Here is a 21001-nt window from a genome sequence, read left to right on the forward strand (position 1 = left end):
GGATGTACATCCATGAACTTTATAACGACAGCTTACCTTTTTCACCTGCCCACGAATCCCACTCACAGTTCGAACTGCTGCACCTTCAAACCTTGCAATCTCAAGATCTGAAGTAAACATATCCTTTACAAGGGCAGTCTTCTTGAAAATCTGCAAGGTAACCGACCAGCTTTATTTTCTTCATTATCCGTGCCGCATGGTTAAATTCAAGAATCACTGCAGTTGCTGTTATTCGAAATGCTGCCTAAACAATAGAAAGATTACAGCTGATCAGGAACTGATGATGGAGTAAATAAGAAATCATTTGATCAGCAGATCTCACGGCAATATTTGGGATAGTTACTGGGTAATAATCTCAAGGTAGCTCATATATCTATTGTTTTATGTGTTGCATTAAAGAAATAAACTATCAGATTTGTAGGCAGCAGTAAGTCGAAGTAAAAAACAACTAGAAATACTATGGAGGCTCCACATTCCATTCCCAGAACCAACTTTTATTATTCAATGTGCAAAAGAATTAAATCATGCTTCCACACAAGCATTTTAGCTTGAGATCATCTACAGCTCACTTTTGATCACTCCTTTATATTCGCAATTTTAATTATTATGAATGAGATGCGCTGTGTGGAAATACATTGTTCGTATCATTAGGATCACCAATTCCAATAAACACATTAGCTCGCCCGCCTTCTTATTAGCACGTGTGAATATGTCATTTTAAAAGATGCATATGAATGCACTGTCAAGAAATTTAACCCTAAATTAAACAGACAATCATTTTGTGCAAACTCAAGTTCCTTTGGTCTAGTTGTGCTCTGGATTAGAAAAACAAACCATCAATTAGCACAACTTATAGAGAATCTCAAATTTGAATCAAACTTAATAATTATCACTGGGACACCACGAAAGCTAGTTGATTGAACTCCTGACAGTTTTCTGAAACAGTTAACTGAAGTAACGGAAAACGTGCTGCTGAGATTCCTTCAAGTACATTCCAAATTGCTAGTAAAAAAAATAATGTCCGACACGCAGATGAAGATAATCTCATTTACTACATCTTAAACCCAAAAAAAAAAAACAAAAGACAAAATCTCATTTACTACATCATTATGCATATTTTTATATTAGAGGAAATAATTTGTTAAAACCCAAAAAACCATACAAAAACCACACCTTTTTCATAGTTTATTACAAGTATAATCCTTTGCGCATCGTGATTTTGTTTGGATCTTACATGAACTGCAAAAAGTTTCATCTGTATATACATCAAATATTATAATTAATGAAAAACAAATACAAAGCAAAAGATATGTCTAAACAAATAAAAACGATATAAGGTTTTGAAAGAATGCAGCTGCACCTTAGGTTAAGAGGAAGAATTCGGTATATGTAAAGGCTGGAAACTTCATCATTGAGGCTATGAGTCAAAAAATTGGAGCAAACTTTGCATATCAAATGAAAAGATGAAGAGCTGGAAGAACATCGAGAAATAGATTGAGTAGATGTGTTTTTCTCATGAAATACATACACGTTGCAGATTTTTATACTTAAATAGCCATTATATTCTATAATATATTGATGTATTTCTTAGATGCAAAACAACGAAGTCATTAAAAGATTAATTCATAACTTGATGAAGGGTAAGAATTCAAATTTGTCTGGAATTCGAAAGAACGGAAATGCAATTAAAACTAGTCTAGATACATCAGATAATAAGTGCAGTCTAGATTCAGAGGAATTAGAAGTCTGTGTAGATATACATTGAAAGACTGAAAATGGTCCAGAACATCTACAAGGTAGAAAATGAATTTAAATACGTCTAGTTAAAAAGGGTAAACAAGGTATTACGAAAAATCAACAAACATCTCTTTAAGTTATGTACTTTTATAATAGTAATGATACTAATCATTCAACAGGAAATTTGATTAAACGAGCAAGCATCAAAACTACAAGTATTGAAAATATGGCCCAACAGATGGGCTAAATACAGCTTAGGAAAGCTTGTTAACAATGTAAACTCAGTATGATGCATCATACCTGATTGTTTGATAAGCTTTGGACCGCAATAACCCCAGTATTGGGTGGTGCAAGCGGACCCCAGAACATGGCAAGACAATGCATATGCTCTGGTGTGTATTTCAGCATGCGATTCCTTCCATTGCGATCCTCAATAGCATAAATTGGTATTGTCTGGTAACGCCTCCAACCAATGGAGACAATTATGGGATCTCTGGTCTTCAGAACTTTCTTGTGCCACCTGTGCTTCTTTAACCTTGCCTGGAACATTAAGGAATAATAATCAAATGAAATCTTGAATAAGTTTGGCTTGAGATTAACTGTGAAATTGATCCCACTTCTGGGTTTGTTCTTGACATTGTCGAATGTCGCAGAAAAAAATTCCTAAAACATTGACATTCCAAGGACAACTGACCAGGAAGGCAGCTCTAGCAGTGGCCAAACTACAAAAACAAAATTTACTTTTCACGTACTGGTACCTAAACTTAATTAAGCAATTGCTTCATGATAGTATTTTTTTTCTTTATGTATCAATTAATTTGCATTTTTCACTCCAGGAAGTGACAAAAGTACATTCCAGTCCTAGATCGTCATAGCAAAGCCCCAGGCACAAGGATCACCAAGCAAGCAGGTGTAACAACTAATCTTTACTGCTTATCAACCACATACTTTGTTGAAGAAAGTACAACGAAAGAATCAACACCACGTCCTGTATAGCTGTCGGATAGAAAATACAACCCTTAATCTATATGCGATATTAATATCAACCAGACAATTTGCAAGGACACGTCATGGAGATGGAAATTCTTTTGGAAGAATTGTGCACAAAAGAGAAATAATGGAATAATCTACAAGTTATTTCCAATCTAACCTGCATGTAGCCAGTACTCTCCTCGCCATAACCAACTCCACCAACCAGTACAGGGTGGCAGGGATCAAAATGTTCAACCATCTCATAAGGAACATCATGAATCTCCAGCCTCAAGTAGGTCCCTGTTCGGAAACCCTCTATCTCTATCCGAGTCGTCTCATCCAAGTCGTTAAGCTCTGCTATGTTCATCTGCTTCCGAAGTTCAATCTCCTCCTTTAACTGGAAGGTTAATATGCATAGACTGGAGATTATTATTTAACCCAGTTACCACCAAAAAAAAAAAGACATTCTGATTATCGATTATAACAGTTTACCTTGTCAAAATAGCCACCTTCATGTGCTTTACTGTGGTGAAATTCTCCAACCTGTTTGTCATCATCATCCTCTTCTGGTGCTTCTCCATCATAGGTAGACCATAGTTAAGGGAAACAATATAATAACAAGATAAAAAATTAAATACCAGTTGAATGACTAAAGGAAGAGAGCCAGCATATAACGAATTGTCCCTAGCCACTTATCTAAACCTCAACAAAGATATGGACACGATACTGCAGCGATTGGCTCCATAACCAAGCCTCCTGCAAATACAAACGGGCAATAAAGCAATAAAATTTCATCTGGGCATTAAGTGTAAAGGATATAGAGAATCAAACTTTGCCCGAAGAGCAAGTTTTTTCAGCCTCCTCTCCTCAATCACTGCATCATCCTCCATTTGCATAGCCTTTTTTTCAGATTCCTCCGCTTGGTCATCTCCATACTTCTCTCCAGTTTCCAAATCTTCGAAGTCACCAAAAACATCATCATCAACTTCTTGGTTATCCTCTGACATTTGATTTCTGAAAGCACCCTTTGACCAATCTCCAGTAACAAAACGGTCACGAATACTTTCAACAGCCTCTTCATCTTCCCACTTTTTCAGGCTTCCAACAAACTTTGAACAGTCTTCTCTGTTAATGTCTTCAGCAGCTAAATCTTCTCTCACATTCTGCAACGTTAGCAGGAGAAGCCAAAGATTCTATTACTCACTTATGCTTAGCAATCCATGGAAGAAGTCTAAAAACTGTTCAATGTTAAGAAGTATTGCTAGCATAGACAAAATACCTTTCTTCCTTCTCCCTTTGGCTTGAAAAATTCCTCTTCCTCGCTGTCTGCATCTTCCTGTCCTTCATTTACAGAAGTTGATACTGCAGCAGTTGTCCCATAGATAACATGCATAAGATTCCTATGTTGCCTTGAGACTGTCCTCTCCACCAAAAATTCTTTCCACTTTGAAACATTACCCATATCCTCTTCTACAAGGTAAACAACAGTAAGCATTAGCAGCCGAAGGAAATGTTTCATGGGATGCCTCAAATGCATCTAAGCAGTAACAGCTTTCAGAATCATCTATTACTTTTTGAGAACCATCTTTTGATTGCTACAGATAATGGATGTAACCCATCCACAATAATTGGAAGATAAAAATAATTTGCAGAACTAAATACGACCCTCCATACCATTATCCCCTACATCATCATCATCATCATCTAAAACGTCAGAATCAGATGACTTATTATCCTCATCACTAAGATCTTCATCATCTCCGGGAACATCATCCTCATTATTGTCATCTTCATTCTCTCCATCGGAATCCTGATGCAATAAACACGAAAGAAATGAGTTTATCAGGAACAGGTAAAGTTTGAATACAACTTTAAATGAGAAATAAACACAAATGGCCACATGTAAGATAGCATTAAAAAAAAAAAAAAGAGATACTGCTCAGTCCAACAAATTTATAGAGTTCTTACTGCATCTAAGTCCCCATAATCAGCATCACCTCCGAAAATAGCTTTCCTCCTCATCCTTCCCCCATGAAACTCAACATGTTCTGTAAAGCCATCTTTAATAAAGGTTTGTTTCATTGATTCGTTGGCATTATCATATTCATCCTGATCAGAAGATTCTGAACCATCCACATTCTCAGCATCAGTCTCACCAGATAAAGAATCTTCTCCGGATTTTAGATAACCTAGAGGCTCCATTTCATGACCCTGAGCCACAGCTTGCTGCATATCCTTTGCTTCCCCATTAGCTTTCGAGAAGACATCAGGTTTCCGTCCGAATAGGTCAATAAAACTCTTCTCTAGCTTTTCATCAACTGAATATTTTGTGTTCTGGAGTGACCTCACCAAAACCTCACCCACATCTGGTTCCTTTCCTAATGAAAGGGAAAATTGAGAAGGTATCAGAAAGGCTCCATGCTAAAGTTTAAAAGGAAAAGCATTATAGAGAAGAAAAAGCATATAACAGAGTTTATTAACGGATTAGCAAGAAAGGATTGATAAAGCTAGATCTATATTGACAGGAAAAGACTACAAAAAGTATATCAAGTGAACTTTTAGAAGGAGGAAAAACCTTTTCGATTGACTTCCCCATTTTCCTCATCAGTTTTTGAAAACTGAACAAAGTGATCATTAATATTGATGTAGACAGCATCCTTGTCATAGAGGAGGTCACCAACTCCAGACATAGGTGCATAAAATAACTTTTCCTTTTCTCGGAGTCCCTTCTTTTTGGCTGCTGATGGCAAAGGACAAGGATCAGCTAAGCTTGTCACCCCAGCTAAACTATAATCTCCAACTCCAGCAATATGCACCTAATCCACAAGTGACCATCGCATTGTTGTTATTTGTTGCACGCGAATCATAAAAAAAACCTTAATCAGACTCCAAGAAAATGCCCAAATTTGAAGGAAGCATTGAAATATCACTACCAAAAGACAAAGCCTGAATGCAGAATTTCGAAAAAAAATACAAATGCATAGGAAGTAAAAATTAATAAAATGTTGAACAAATACCGTTGCGCCCCTTTTCAAATTGCAGCCCCGTAAATAACCATAAAGAGTAACATTTCTGTCGCATTTGCTATTTTGCTGCACTCTTTCAGGAGGAGTGACATCTTCAAAACGATCAGCTAGAATATATGGATGAGCACTTCTCCAAGACGAAGGACGGAATTTCATAACAGAAATGAACCGCGCAAGATTGTGAACTTCGCGTTTAAGGTACCTGTTCAATCATAAGGTATCATAAACCAACTGAAGCACAAATGAGCATATTATACGAGTCTTATGATAGAGTACTCACTTTCCATGAATTAGACCAGACAAGTAAAACAGTTTTGATCCCTGATAAGTCTCAGTCCAGAAACGATGCTTGAGTCGCTGCTTTGTTTTCTTAAGTTTCTTCGGATCCTTAAACTTATCAAGGTGAGTAAGGACACCCATGAGATTTGGGCGCCCATGAGTGTCCAGAATGTTGAGAAATTCAAATGTTTCCTGAAAAGAGCCAACAATGACATTAAAAGCATATAATACCGCCTCCTCAAGTCAAACTCATAATACAATAGCGAAGAATGGATTCACATTCTATGATACAGCATTATCTGTTCAACTAGAGTAAAATGATACTCTTGCGTCCAACTTAGTATATCATCTATCTGCAAAGGTCCTCCATGATGAACAAGACAGGAAAAATTTGAATCTATTTGGAGGGAAATTCATAACAATAAGCTTTAGGGCAAAACAAGAATGGCAAATCTACTGACATGGCTTCAAAAGAAAAAAGCAGGCATTCAATCAACTGCATGAGGATCACCAAAGATAACAAATTGACAATTGAACGAAAGAAAGATTCACCTATGGGAAGAATGCAACAATTCTCTTAGAGATAAATGGGCTTGACATAATTTTAAATTATTAAGGTATCAGTAGTGCTAGCGAATGCACCAACTGGGACTGAACCCTCTAACCTAGAATGTATACAAAAGGAATCATGAACAAGGAGAGAACCTAACTGCCACGACAGCCAGAGGTTTAATAGCATCTCAATTGCCAACAAACTGTTCATCCTCATCTATCAGTAAAAATGGGTCACAGTGTCTCTAAGGAACATGACAGCATTGACTATTGCGAGCATACAACTCAGCGAAGAAACTTCCATGTCTTGAAAGGGACATGACATTACTGGTCATCAAGAGCATACAGTCCATGGAAGAAACATACTTTCTCCTGACTGGAAAAAAGTCCCACAATCTATTTTACCAAAAAATAGAAAAAAGGGGAGGAAGAAAGCCTGTTCTAGGCAGCATCCCCCGATTGAGCAAAGAACATTTGTTCAATTAGATTAACTTACATATTCCAGACAAGGCATCAAGCGCATGGATCAACCACATCTCCAGTTTAAGCACCTAACATTTCTTCTTGCCTAGTAACTCCCTAATATCTACCTAGAATTTCGATAATACACGTAAAAGGTACTTAGAGGATGTCTTCATGGTATTATATATTACTGAACAAGGATTGCAAAGAAATAATCAAAGCACATGACAAGAGCTCACCATTTCAAAGCCATAACTTCCGTCAATAAGCAGTAACGCTAGATCGGCGAACTTGGCGGCATCAATCATGCCATTGATATCATTTGGGCACTCCACAAATTGCACCCGCCTTTGCTTGCCTAATACATTAAATAAATTATATTACAAAAACAAAAAAACTGTAAAAGTCAACATAATATTATAAAGCAGATTCTAGACTGTGCATCATAGAAGAAGACAGGCTATAAGCAATCCCTTTATACATTATTCCAAATTAAAACTCTAAGCAATCCAGGACATAGTAGTTGCCATTCTATAGCAGCTGCGATTAAAAGGAATCATCCACTGATTCTCAAATTGACTGACAATATTATAATATGTAGAGAGCAAAAACTAACCAGACACAATGGTAATGGGTCCTCGAACTTCCGGCAAGTTATGCTTAGTGTAGTGCTTCACGAGGGACCTTATCAGAAGTGACTTCCCAACCTGCACAAGGAAAAAAGGTTCAAGACCATCCAACTCAACCAACCACAAACCTCTGGACCAATCCCAAGCTTGAAAATCACAATGTTTAGCATTCAGTTCGTAATGGACCAGCATATGCTGGAATAATGATTCAATTTGGGTCCTGATAATCCCGTGCATCCCGGGGCAATTTGCAAAGGGTGGGTTCAACTCCGCAACAGCAACATATACAAAATGATCGAATCATATCTTTCTCAAGTTTTGTTTTTGGGCTAATTGCTCAGCTCCCTGATACAATATTAAACCGCTGGCATCTCGCCAATACCTTGGGGGGTCCATGAACAAGGACGACGTACGGGGCAGGCTCGCCATAGGTGCGGTCGATGGTTGGGACGTGGAGGCGGCGCTGCTCCTTCTCGACGGAGCGAGACTGCAGCCGCTTGGCCTTGACGGAGGAATTGAAGGCGAATGCCTTGGGGTTCTGCTGCCGCCTCTGCTCCTCGGAGAGGTTCTCCTTGTCGGACTTGGAACCGCCCTTCTTCTTCTTCTTCGCAGACGGCCCGGCCTGCCGCGACCGGTGAGCTTTGTGAGGTTGGCCATGGCTTCCGGTTTCCGCAGCCATTGATTTTCCCTCTCTCGTCCAAATGAGAGGAGACGGAGGAACAAAACCCTAAACCCCTGCAGAGAAGATAACGGAAGGACGCTTAACCGTCAATTGCCGCCGTCAATGACTGAATGTGTATGCAGCAGTGGGGTATTATTTTCCTGCGCCGACGTTCACAAGTGCCGGTCGTGGTTAGTGATGCAATCAAGCCGAGGGCGAGGCCCCCCTTGCAAACAATTGGAGCTCGACTTGACTAAAGCCCGAATACAGCTCGATCTTATTAAGCTCAAGCCGAGATTGCCAAACTCACCTAGCCTGAGTTTGATAATGTTTGACTCAAGAGTTCGAGAGTCTAATCGAACTTAATACTATCATTTATATAAGAGAAAATCTAAAAATTCAAAACCAAAAAACCGAGCCAAACCAATTAGGAAAAATCCAACTAGGAATTTGGGCGGGTATTTTGTTCAATTTTGGGCCTAGGGTCAGGTATCGGATTCTAGAAACCCAACCTGACGGACCCGACCAGAACCGAATTTAAGCATTTATTTATTAAATTAAAAATTGAAATATATAAATGCAATACAGGTTCTCCACAAGGTCACCACCCTTGACAAGGGCCGTCAATGGGGCCACCCCTCTCGATAGAGCACCTACTCCCAACAAAGGCTGGGGGCACGTCGCATTTTCCATCAAATGCGGACAGAGGTAGGTCATATTTAAAATAGAAAAGAGATGTAAGACTGCCTTATAAATTTTTTAAAAAACATAAGCTAAAATTAAAAGGAACCTCAAACATTGCGTTGCGCTAAATTATTTATCTATATCTTCTATATTATACAAGGAAATGGGATAACAATTAAAATAACTTTTCTTATTTCGAAATTGTCCTTTTTAAAAATATAAATTATAAATTTAAGCTGCATAAATTAGGAGAAAGTTATAAGGACAAAATAGTAATTTTAATATTGCTTTTAATCACCCATTTAACCTCCAATTTGCAACTTCCTTCTTCATATTTTCTCTCTTCCACTCTCTCCTCTCTCCCTCTTTCACCCTCTCTCATTCTCTTTTTTCCTTTCCCCAATGTGCACTCTGTATCCGGAAACTCAATTTAACTCCGATTAATCCAGTTAAACTAGGTCGACCTACTAAGAAGTGAAATTTTATTTTTTATTTTCTCTCCAATCTTTTTTTAAAAATTTTATTTAATTACATTTATTAATCATTATTAAGGTAATTACATTATATCGAGAATTTTCAACAAAAAAATTTATGACAGACTATGCATAGCACGGGCATGCATCTTGTACAAATATAAGAAATATAATAATGCTACAAATGAGATGAAAATAAGGTCTTTCATAAGTTTCGCGACACATTTTCATCCATTCATTTTAATATGCCAAAAATTCTTCAATGCCCTTGAAAGCCTCCGTATGTCATATATCACATATGCATGTCATTAACAACCTAAACCTATTTAATTATATATAAACTCTATCTTATTATTTTTATGGTTCAAGTCTACATAATTTACAAATCTAACTATTAGTCGTCCATTAGAAAGAAGAAATCATAAACTATTAAATTAAGCTAGAAGACAGATGAAAGCAACTCTTCACCTCCCCCAACCCTAGTAATCCTTGTCATCTCCTCAACCGAGGTGTTGCTCCCTGTGTCCACATCCCTCCACTTCCATTGCATACAATGGCTCCTTGATACTTAAAAGTTCAAGCTGTTAAGTGTTAATTTCCAAGTCTCATATAAACCAATGAATATTGAGTCATCTTTTCCATGGGGATTAATATCCTCAACACACGTCCCTACATGCAATATGCGATATATTTTTGCTTACATGTTGTCACGTGCCCTTGAACATCCGTCTTCAATAATTGACCTTGAGTCGAGCTCATCTTTCGTGCTTAGGTGAAGGGTACTAACATGAGGCATTCTTTTGGCTACTCTCAGACTTACTAGGCTTGGCGTGGTCTTGGTGAGCATGTGAGCGTGAGCGTAGATACGCTTAACCTGGGCTCTGATACCATATTGAATTTCCATTAGACTCATATGGGCTCATGTCCATTGTCACTTAAAAACTCAAGCTGATAAGTGTTGATACCCAAGTCTCATATAGACTAACGAATATTGATTTATCTTTTCCAAGTGAGATAAAATCCTCAACAAATGTAATGTGGTTTGGTATCTCAACCAACTATTTGGTTGTAATATATAAGGGGAAATAAAATAGTTCAAACCCACTAAATCCCGAGATTAAATCTCATGGTCTAAAAATCCTCTTCATTTCACTCTCAAACACAAAAGCTTAATCTCTTCTTCTATTACCAGTTACTATATTTAGCTACAAGTCTCGAGTGCTACTTTTTTTTAAAAATTTCTTTTCTTGTTTTCTTCTTCTCGACTTCTCTTCCTCTCTTATTGTTTTTTTTTAATTTCTTTTTCTTCTTTTTTGCTTTTATTTTTTTTCAAAAGAAGAGAAGTACTATTTAAAAATAAACAGTTCTTAATTGATACTCCTACTCAAATTTCTATTTCACTAAAAACCCTATAGGAAAAATAAATGGAATTTTCTATTGTAAATTTTCGTTTATAGAACCCGCACAATGCACGGATCTAAAAACTTAGTGTTAATATAAGATGTATAGAAAAAAAACAGGGGTTAATAATATAAAAAAAACACGACTTTTTGTTAAATTCCTATTTCTAGCATGACTTTTCAGAAATAGCACAAAAATACACGACCTTTCATTTTAGTTTCAAATCTAGCACAACGTTAATTTTTTTGTCTATTTTAAGTTAAAGGCTAACTCAGATTTAATGGTGTCATCTGGCGCAACACAAATGGATGAGTAGACCCCGCATAATTTATTTAATAAATAATTATTCTGAAAATTAAAAAAAGAATGGGGAAGGGCCAACTTGAGGAAAAATGGGGTGGGGGCGGGCAATGGTGGCCCCGATTGTGGCCACCATATGGTCGATAACCTGATTGGGGGGTGGTGGCCGCAAGGGGGGGGCCCATCGCTGCAATCGAAGGAGACTTGAAATCAGATCGAGGTCGCCAATGACCTCTTTCATCACTGCCAACGCCAATTGGGGGTGATGACCGCTATTTCTTTCATCACGGAAAAATAAGAATTGACAAAAAAGTTATGCCTTTTTGGCTATTTCTGTAAAAGTCGGGCTAAAAATAAGAATTAACTGAAAGGTTGTGCTTTATTATGTCATTAACCTTAAAAAAAGAATTATGGAGAAATAAATTTTCCTTATTCACACGTTATTTTGCAAATTTTGCATGATTTCCTTTTTCTTTCATCGCGGAAAAAAAAGAAAAAAAAAAGAAAGAGAAAAACTTGGGAGAAGCGGAGGGGAGAGAGAGAGAATGGTGATTGGAGTAGCAGAGAGAACAGAAGAAGAAGAAGAGGAAGAAGAGGAGCAGCAGCAGCATCGTCAATGAGGAACAGCAGCCACCACAGTGACGACAAGCAGCCCCAAGACAGCCCCGATTCGAGATTCAACCAGACCCTTCGCAGCGTCCAAGGGTACTCTCTTCCCCCCCACCCCCAATTCCTTCTCTCTTGCTCATTTGCTGATCAAGTTCGTATCCATTCTCATCTCCTGGAAGTGGGGCGGACTTCGATTCGGAGTCCAATTCAAACGATGACCGTGAAATCGGATTCGGATCCATGTCGCGAAGCTCCTTGTTCACTCGTCTGGATTCATTGTTTTGAACTGTGGATCGCTAGATTGGTCCGGGTCAACGTTAGGGGGCTCTGCTGGTCGCCTCTATTGCTATCAGTAGGTTGTGATTAGCTCGGGTCTGATTTCTGCGGAGATTCGCTCAGTTTCGAGCATTGGACTTATCGAGTCGGATCTCTCTTGCTTCAGCACTGCTTAGAAGTGTTTAGTGGTTTCGATGTTTCCCAGCTCCTTGCTGCTGAGTGTTTTGTGAACTATGATGCATGGAGAAGAATGTGGTTGGGAAATGTAGCATTCCTTGATTTACTGGTTCTGCCAGGGCTGCTGGAAATCATGAGAAGCTGCAGGTTTTGAATTTCGATAGCTGGGCTGAGAGTGGGATCGCAATTTTAGTTAAATCGGCTACATTTATGGGATCAGGAATTTATCTGTTTTTCTGATGTCATGTGGGTAATGTTTATTATGTGATCGTGACTTGGCTGTGCAGGTTGCTTAAGGGCCGCAGTATTCCCGGCAAGGTGTTGCTGACCCGGAGGTCAGATCCGTTCGATGATTCGACCTGGCAAGATCGCTCGCCTAAATATGAAAGAAGTCTTTCGGAAAACGATTCTGGCCCGAGTGATCGCATGGACAAATCGGTGGAGGTATTACTCTATTTGTTGATGTTAGTGGTGGTCATGTTTAAATGATTGCAACTTTAATGGCATTGATTGCAGTATTACAGGGATGATATACATGAGAGTTTTTTCTGGTTTAGGATGAAATCAATGGTACTGAGAAGCCAACAACACATGAAAGTGCTAATAAATTAAAATCGTCGACCTCCAGCATTGAAATTACTTCTAAAGATGTTCAGAAACCCACAGTCGGTTCCAGAGCGACTGATTCTGCAAGAATTATGAAATTCACGACGGTGCTTTCAGCATCAACTGTTATTTTAGGTACGAGCCTTGGTTGGATGTTTCTTGCTACTGCTTTTGGCTTTTTATGATGAACTGATTATAATTTGGGGAAAAGTGCATTCTTTTGGGGATTTCAACAATCATTTATCTGTAAGGTTTTGACAAGAAGTTTTCAGTTTGTAAAGTCCATTGTGAGACTGCAATTAGCAAGGCTAACTTGTATTTTGAGTAGCATAATTTTAGAATGCTACTTAACCCTTTAAATAGATGCCATCAGTCAATATTAATAGCTGTGGTACAGATTAATAAAATTTTCAATCCTAAGAACAGGATTACTTTCTGAATGTGCTTCCAACTCTCCCTAGACATCCCAGCTGAAATCTTAGGAGCTCTTCCTTTGGATTGAACCAGAAAAAGGGCAAAGAAACCTCCATTGACTTCTGATTTCTCTTGAATTTGGTCTCTTATTTGCTTGGCTTTTAGCAGCATATGGCATGTGCAAAATGGAGTTTCAAAGTTTATTTTGGTCATTTACTTGTTTCTTACTGCAATTATAATTACGTTATCAACTAACTGATTGAAGATGGCAAATATCTAGAATCTAATGGATGTGGATTGACCTTTTGGATTGTCAGTTGAGGTGTTCTGAGCTTCATATGCCATGCTTAGTAAGTAGACTCTTAAATGAGGACAGGAACTTCTGATTCTCCCTTATTTTCACCTGACTTATATTTGGACTGTAATTTGTTGAAGAAATACCTTTTTGTTTCTAAATTTCATGGAAAGTTGTTCAAATCTTTATTTGCCATCAAATAGATTTTTCTTTTTAACCAGTCTCGGTATTTTAGTTCTTTTCTATATCTTTGTTTATTATGTAGAAAGACTACGTGAGCTGGCATGGAGTGGCGTACCCCCTTACATGCGCCCAAATGTTTGGAGGCTTCTCTTGGTAAGCAAGTACTTTTAGTTTGATCTATTAACTTCAATATGTGGTTGACTGATTGTCTGGTGTGTAACTGCATGGGCTTCTCTTTAAGTGAGCTGTACTATTTGAAGGCTCCTCTTGTAAGGTACCTGCTATGAATTTTTGCTGCTATGTTCAGGAAGTTTGACAGAAAGCCCTGAATTTTAGTGAGCTAAAGAGAACCTTCCTCTCTGAAATAAGCACGAGTTTGTGAAAGTTCCTCCATAACTAGCTTCAGCTTCCAGTTTAGTTCTTTTATATGAGTCATGGTATTAAATGGTAAATGGATTACGAGAAGATCTGTGAGGTATTTAGCCCCTTTAATGATTTGCGCCGTCAGATATAAATTTTTAAAAAATCAGAAACATGGCAGGTGCTGCTGCTTTGGAAGTACGCCAACCTTTAGCATGGCAGGAACTGCCTTTTTCTAGTAGTATCATACGTTTTTTTTTTAATGATTATTTGGTTGAGTGTGGATAGTCAACTCAGTTGCTCTGTCTATGCACTCCAGCAGTACCGTTCATGAGGATTGAAGTTTCATCATCGATGAGATTGACTTTGTGGTTCCTATCATGTTAGCAATCCCAACATCATTACGTTTCAGAAGCCATTATCTGTTGGTGAAAGTTTTGTTTATTACAGATTGTCATATTAATGGTATTGGCATCCATCGTTCTACTGCTGTAGTTAAATTAAGTACTGATCATGTGTACTCTGCCATTACTTTGAACCCAAAGTGGCAAACTGATTGTAATGTTGGAAGGATAGAAAATCTGCATGAGAAGCTATATTCTATCACCTCATATAGAATTTTGGTGTTCATCTCCTAGAATATTCATCACCCCTGAGGTGGTTTTACTGTCTTCACATTATGCTAGCTGTCTTAATTTTGCACTTCTTTACCAGTACAAAAATTAAAAATGAACTGACAACAGGGATATGCACCGCCTAATTCAGATAGAAGGGAGGGAGTTTTGAAAAGGAAGCGCCTCGAGTATCTCGACTGTGTTGCTCAGTATTATGACATTCCAGATTCTGAACGATCAGATGAAGAGATCAGCATGCTCCGTCAGGTGCCTTAGCTAATGGCTGCACAAGAAACTGATTGTAGTACGTTGCTGCTGACAAAACTGCTGACACTCTCTTTTGATGATCTACCTAGATTGCTGTTGATTGTCCAAGAACAGTGCCCGATGTTTTGTTCTTTCAGCAAACACAAGTACAGAAGTCCTTGGAGCGCGTCCTTTATACCTGGTAAGGAACTTTATTTTCTTGAAGACAGTGCTTTGATTAGAATCGTGATCTAGCAGAAAATCTGCAGTGCAATAATTATACAAAAGAATGTGTCTCCCTGCATAACACAAAGGAAATAACCAAATGACAAGCCACCTTATGGATCAATGATAGAAATGTAGCACCTAAGGGATCATTAATGTTGACAGGCCATCTTAACTGAATGATTTGGAAATTTCAAAAGCTACAGTTTACGTATGAAAGCCCACAATAATTCTATAAATATTTATCCAAAGATACTTAAAAAAAAAGAAATTTATTCTGTAAATACTTAATCCTTTCCTGCTAAGAATCCTTAACCATTTTTCTGATCTTTTCCAGGGCTATTCGACACCCTGCCAGTGGATATGTTCAAGGAATAAATGATCTTGTTACACCATTCCTTGTTGTCTTTTTATCTGAATACTTGGAAGGAGGTGTAGAAAATTGGTCGATATCTGATCTGTCCTCAGAGCAGATCTCTAACTTGGAGGCTGATTGCTATTGGTGTCTCACAAAGTTACTTGATGGAATGCAAGACCATTACACGTTTGCCCAGCCTGGGATACAAAGACTCGTTTTCAAGTTGAAGGAATTGGTTAGGCGCATTGATGGTTAGTTCTTTAGTAAGGTTCAGAGACTGTTTTCTTCTTGTTATGGTTCTCTAGATACTTGAGTACCTACATCCATTGATTGAATATCCTGTCTAAATTCCAACAGAACCTGTCTCGAGACACATGGAAGAGCAAGGCCTCGAGTTTCTGCAGTTCGCATTTCGATGGTTCAACTGTCTTTTAATACGTGAGGTTTGTTTCTTCTCCTACTGACATACTATAGGTCATGTTTATAATGGTAATAATTATTCTTTATGGGGTGCTGTTTTTGAGGAAGATTGTATGCTATTTAAAACATCCTCCTCTCTTCTTTGATTTTTTTTAAAAAAAAAAGAAGAAAAATTGAAGCTAACTATGTGCGTTGCCTTGTTAGATCCCATTCCATCTAGTTACTCGATTGTGGGACACATACCTTGCTGAAGGAGACGCTTTGCCTGATTTCCTCATTTACATTTTCGCCAGCTTTTTATTAACGGTGAGAAGACTCTTTTATGCTGCTCTGTTTGTATAGTCGTCTGTTTCTGAGAAAGTTCATTATTATTTTCATGTTCTTCTCTTGTTTGAGGATCTGTGAGAAAACTAATGATTGCTTCACAGCTTTTTGATTGGTAAAGATTTTTCTGCGTTGGACTAATGTCTGAAAAAGCTTCCTGTATTTTTATCTGAATTGCTTTCACTTTCATTCTACCTATAAAAGGACAATTTGCTCAGCTGAGATGTAAGTAAAATTGTTTTCCTGAATGGCATGCAAGAATATCACGTGCAATAGTAGATACTTCATCATATCACTATACATGATTAGGTAACATTCGATTATGAAGCAATGTACAAAAAAAGGGGTTGCTTTCTATGCTGCTGCAATCCATTCACTTCCCAGAATATCATGTCAAGCATACCCTTTAAATTAGTAGGCAAATCACAAGTTTTTTCAAAGCTTGTTCTTCAGCATTGCCCTAACAAAGGATTCGGTATCTCCCCTCTTCATCATCAAGTTACTTTTTCAATGTGTCATAACGGGCTACCGTGCGCATTGTTAACTCTCGCTTTAGTGAAGTTTCCTCTAGTGATCCAAACTCTTCTCGGTTTTTGCTGTTTCCAGTGGTCGGAGAAACTTCAGAAGCTCGATTTCCAGGAGATGGTGATGTTCATTCAGCACCTCCCGACAAACAACTGGACACACCTGGAGCTGGAGATGGTGCTTTCCCGGGCTTACATGTGGCACAGTATGTTCAACAACTCCCCCAGTCACTTGGTCGGCTGAAAAAATGAAAAATAATAATATTGATGATAGATAAGTGAGGAAATTTCTTTGTGTTTGCCTCTTATCTCAGATCAATAGGGTGCTTTGCTTAATTATCATCGTGAAAATATGTGGCCTCTCTGTTTGTTTTGTGATTCTGTAGCAGAAGCAGTCAACGTCCTTGTGTTTGTATTTATATTACACTGCAATTTCTTAGTTCTTTGTAGAGTCATTACACTTCTCATAATAGTAATAGGAGAGCATAATTTACTGAGAAATTCCCTATCTGTATGAGGTGGACGGTTAATTCGTCGTGCTAAGCCAGTCCTAGCACCGACATCTTCTACGCTAGTCTGTGGAAGGCAATTATCGATCATATTCTCCATAGGCCTACTCAAGGAGTGAATTTCGTAACAGTTTCTCTGTTAGGATTATTGATGATGTTCGTACCATACCTATTCGTTCACCTCTGCACCTAAAGTCGGGCAAACCTTGTACCATTACTGTCCCAACTCTCTGTTATCGTTCATTGCATATCTTCGTGTGCATTAATCATCAATGGAAAACAAGTACAATCCCATTATACCATATTGAAGCTTCCAACTTAACATTGGCCGAGTTATTTTTTTTCCTTTTTTTTTTGATGAATTAGGGGCCGAAGGCCTAAAGCCCAGACATTTGCCGACAATTTGATGGCTTATGATAAACACTAACATTATAACCTGATATTGACCTCTTATAATAGATTTGGTACGACAATATAACAGGCATGCCATGGGATCCCCGTATCTAATGGATTAGCCAATGCGTTATTGGTGTCTGATGACCGTTTGACGCCTGAAGAAAAGCAGTCTTTTGAAAGGACAAAGATTAAAATTAAGAACCGCAAAATGCCCATAGTAGTTGGGACCCTTGAAGGCTGGAAAGGAGAATAATGTGTAAACCGTAAAGTCGAGGAATCACATTCTGCTTCTTTCCAGGTATAGTGACTTTACTATGTCCATAGTGAACAAAAAGCCATAAAGTATTCAATCTAATATGCACACAGAAATATGTACAGCAATAAATAATCAGCTTCCCCATTTTTCCTGAATGTATCCTAAAAATTTTGGAAAATAAAATCGATCTAAACAACTTCTCAGAAGTTTCATCGGAGAACTACGACTTTCATCTTGGCTAGGTCACTGACCAAGAAATGGTTAAAGCATTTGGACCAGCGATATCAAGAACTCTGCCCCACTGAAGTGAAGGTTCTATGGAACCTGTGATGGTGTCTATTGACTTCGCAAAACTTGTAGCTGCCGGAACAATAGAGAGCATATTCTTGCTGAAGTCTTCAGACGAGATTGATCGATTTTCTCTTTGGCTGGAAAATAAAACCAGTGTCAGGAAAGCCAATCACAAGATGTAAGCAACTATCAAATTCCATTAAACTACAACGTCTTGTTATCAACAAGCATGGGAAATTTCTCCAAAGTTTTCGATATAATCGTTTAGGTTCCAAGGAAACTATACCGAAAAACTGTACAGCATGATACTGTCAACCATTTGAGGAGAAGGGAGTTACAGTAAATAATTCAAATGATACGAAGAGGATTCTTACATATTTTCGCTGGGCTTCTTCAAGGAACTTTCTCGGAGAATCCATGTATTCATAACATTCTTTCTTCACATTTGCTGCAAGAGCTTCTTCTCCATGATTGTCGAGGTTCCTTATCAGAATGGTGAGGGTTAATCGGTCTGGTGTGCACCCTTCTGCCTTCATCACCTCATACGTTTCAATTGCCTTCTCAATCATACCCACTTTAAAATACGCTCCGATCATCTCAGTATACGTCCGCGTGTCCGGTTCCAGCCCACATCTCCTCATCTCAGAAAATAAATCCTCCGCCCTTTCGATCATTTTATTCCTCCCCAATAAATGGATCATGTCGCAGTATAAATCTAGATCTGGTTCGTACCACACTTCTTTCTGTACGTGTTTGAAGACCTAAAAGCCTGAATTCGTTTTAGATGTAATGGAAAAACAATGCCGAATATACTTCAACAGCTCGAAAACCACAAAATTCAACAGAAAAGGTGAAGAAGGGATAAAATCATTCAATGGAGAAGTGTTCATTTCTTGGACTTCACTACAAAATCCATCCAAACAAACCAGAAAGTTCCCTCATTCTTCACTTTCCTACCACCTCTACTTCAACTACCTCTCTGCAAATGCATTTTGCTTTGTTCTTTAAATCCTCGATACCAACTAGTCTGAGCAAACTTGCGAAAAATATGGGAAGTGATGCCTAGCGAGTGAGAAAGAACAAAGAATGACACAGAGAAACAGCAGAAGAGATAACACAAGATCAATAGTTCAAAAATCGTGGTATTTTTCTTAGTTGCAGCACTGACATTGATCCATAGTACATGCCTAGTAGCTTCTGTAATCCTCTTGGATCCTGACAACACATCTACGTGTTGTAATAGATATGAATGTAATACCACAAGCCCGTGGCGCTCAAACGTTCAGTAACACAAGAGGGAGAGTTTTAAAAATCATGATAATTTTTTAGTTGCAGCACCACTGCAGATCCGTAGTACAAGGCTAATAGCTTCTATAATCCTCTTGACTCATAACAAATATGTCGGCATGTCATAATAGCTATGAAGGCAATACCACTGACCCATGTCTCTCAAAGCTTCGGCGTAAATGAACACACGGGTTAACGGTTAACTAGGCCATACAAAACCAATATCCACCGAGACTTCGACGCATACTTGCCACAACTACGATGCCTCGCAATGCACGGTTAAGACTCATGCTCGGCGAAATGTCGGTTAATGCTCTTAATAAAAATATCTAAAGAGCTAATCATTGGTACAGTCCGAGGTTTGTAACACTGACGAAGAGTTTGGAGCAGTGAAAAGCAACCGTACCATGAGGGCCAAATCGAGCTCGTTCTGCCGCTGCAACTCGGACAAAGCGTTCAAAAGATCCGCCTTCAGCAGCCTCGACAGCCTCCCGCTCAGGACCTGCCCCAGCCTCGGGGTCGACTTCGCCAGCTTCAGGGACTGTACGGCCTGTATCGACTCCGTGGACAGCACGTCCGACCGCCAGAGCGGCCCCCGGCGGCCGGTCCCTCGGAGGCCACAGGTGACGTGGCTGGGCCTTGGCCGATGAAAGGCACGGAGGAGGAGGGGGAGCTGCCCGTTGGTTCGGCCAAGAGGGGCTGTCCGGGGTAAGGGGACCGCCATGAGAGAAGTCATGGGAGCAGAAATCATGGAGGTTTGTGACTTGTGAGGCTTCAGAGCAGAGCGGCAATGAAGAACAGAAAAGGCCGGGAAGCAGAGCAGAAAACTAGTAAATTTTCAATTTAGTTCTCATATTATTTTAATGTACCATTTTGGTCCTCCCCCGCTTAAGTTATTTTTCACTTAGGCCCAGCGTGACCATCGCTGGCCTTTATTTGAAAACCTGTTTTGTGGTTTACGTACGAGAATGGTGGTGGCGATTTTGTTAAAAAATTTCAAATCTTTCACGTCACAAGCAAAAAGATATTCTTCTCAAGAAAGAGAAGAACAATTGAGTAGATAAAGATTGAAAATATTTCAATCAGATACATTCCGTCCATTTATCATAGCTCTCATGGGATATGATAGGGAATATTGGGTTATGAATGACGTAAAAGAGTTAAGAATATAAGTTAATTCAAAAAAAAGATCAGAAGATAAGTTGGCAAGTTGACCGATTATTTGGTAGGAAAAGTATAAAAAAAAACTAGAAAGTCATGCTCATGGAAGTGAATGAGAACTCAATATAAAAGGGTGTGCCTCACAAGGGTAGAAAATAGATATTATGTCCAGCATACACAGAGATTACTCAAGGGAAAAAAAATAAAATAAAAAGAGAGAGAGAGAGAGAGATTAAAGCGAAGATATAATGGAGAGTGGTAGCAACCTTCAATTTGGTTAGGAGTGGAGGTTAA

At 38.6% G+C, this 21001-nt stretch overlaps 3 protein-coding genes across 3 annotated transcripts; 1 reads left to right on the forward strand and 2 right to left on the reverse strand.

The window, feature by feature from the left end:
* Positions 1-37: 37 nt before the first annotated feature.
* On the reverse strand, positions 38-8422 carry LOC116190261 (ribosome biogenesis protein BMS1 homolog). Its single transcript, XM_031519932.1, has 14 exons — positions 8040-8422; positions 7645-7735; positions 7268-7386; positions 6016-6206; positions 5727-5937; positions 5285-5525; positions 4678-5087; positions 4384-4519; positions 3989-4179; positions 3529-3872; positions 3202-3295; positions 2888-3106; positions 2038-2277; positions 38-244 (listed from the first exon to the last, which is right to left on the reverse strand). Exons 1-14 carry the CDS (start codon positions 8334-8336, stop codon positions 101-103), a joined length of 2928 nt encoding a protein of 975 aa, XP_031375792.1. The 5' UTR covers positions 8337-8422; the 3' UTR covers positions 38-100.
* A 3250-nt stretch (positions 8423-11672) lies between these two features.
* On the forward strand, positions 11673-17415 carry LOC116190259 (TBC1 domain family member 22B-like). The gene is made up of 10 exons (XM_031519929.1): positions 11673-11881; positions 12526-12682; positions 12796-12979; positions 13819-13889; positions 14840-14977; positions 15067-15158; positions 15519-15790; positions 15897-15982; positions 16164-16265; positions 16890-17415. The coding sequence occupies exons 1-10, from the start codon at positions 11793-11795 to the stop codon at positions 17049-17051; spliced, it is 1353 nt and encodes a 450-aa protein (XP_031375789.1). The 5' UTR covers positions 11673-11792; the 3' UTR covers positions 17052-17415.
* Positions 17416-17962: 547 nt separating this feature from the next.
* Positions 17963-20333, reverse strand: LOC116190260 (protein THYLAKOID ASSEMBLY 8-like, chloroplastic). Its single transcript, XM_031519930.1, has 3 exons — positions 19953-20333; positions 18634-19020; positions 17963-18396 (listed from the first exon to the last, which is right to left on the reverse strand). Exons 1-3 carry the CDS (start codon positions 20295-20297, stop codon positions 18367-18369), a joined length of 762 nt encoding a protein of 253 aa, XP_031375790.1. The 5' UTR covers positions 20298-20333; the 3' UTR covers positions 17963-18366.
* Between the last annotated feature and the right edge of the window lie 668 nt (positions 20334-21001).

This window comes from Punica granatum, unplaced genomic scaffold (assembly GCF_007655135.1).
Source record: "Punica granatum isolate Tunisia-2019 unplaced genomic scaffold, ASM765513v2 Contig00407, whole genome shotgun sequence".
NCBI lineage: Eukaryota > Viridiplantae > Streptophyta > Magnoliopsida > Myrtales > Lythraceae > Punica > Punica granatum.

Bases quoted from the DNA above. Each gene is read 5' to 3' on its own strand.
- LOC116190261 (XM_031519932.1), bottom strand. From the start codon at position 8,336: ATGGCTGCGGAAACCGGAAGCCATGGCCAACCTCACAAAGCTCACCGG. The intron at 5,938-6,015 runs GTGAGTACTCTA...ATGATTGAACAG, and splicing joins TCTGGTCTAATTCATGGAAA to GTACCTTAAACGCGAAGTTC. The intron at 4,520-4,677 runs GTAAGAACTCTA...TTATTGCATCAG, and splicing joins ATTATGGGGACTTAGATGCA to GATTCCGATGGAGAGAATGA.
- LOC116190259 (XM_031519929.1), top strand. From the start codon at position 11,793: ATGAGGAACAGCAGCCACCACAGTGACGACAAGCAGCCCCAAGACAGC. The intron at 11,882-12,525 runs GTACTCTCTTCC...TTGGCTGTGCAG, and splicing joins ACCCTTCGCAGCGTCCAAGG to GTTGCTTAAGGGCCGCAGTA. The intron at 16,266-16,889 runs GTGAGAAGACTC...TGCTGTTTCCAG, and splicing joins TCGCCAGCTTTTTATTAACG to TGGTCGGAGAAACTTCAGAA.
- LOC116190260 (XM_031519930.1), bottom strand. From the start codon at position 20,297: ATGATTTCTGCTCCCATGACTTCTCTCATGGCGGTCCCCTTACCCCGG. The intron at 19,021-19,952 runs GTACGGTTGCTT...TCAGGCTTTTAG, and splicing joins AGCTCGATTTGGCCCTCATG to GTCTTCAAACACGTACAGAA. The intron at 18,397-18,633 runs GTAAGAATCCTC...TTTATTTTCCAG, and splicing joins AAGAAGCCCAGCGAAAATAT to CCAAAGAGAAAATCGATCAA.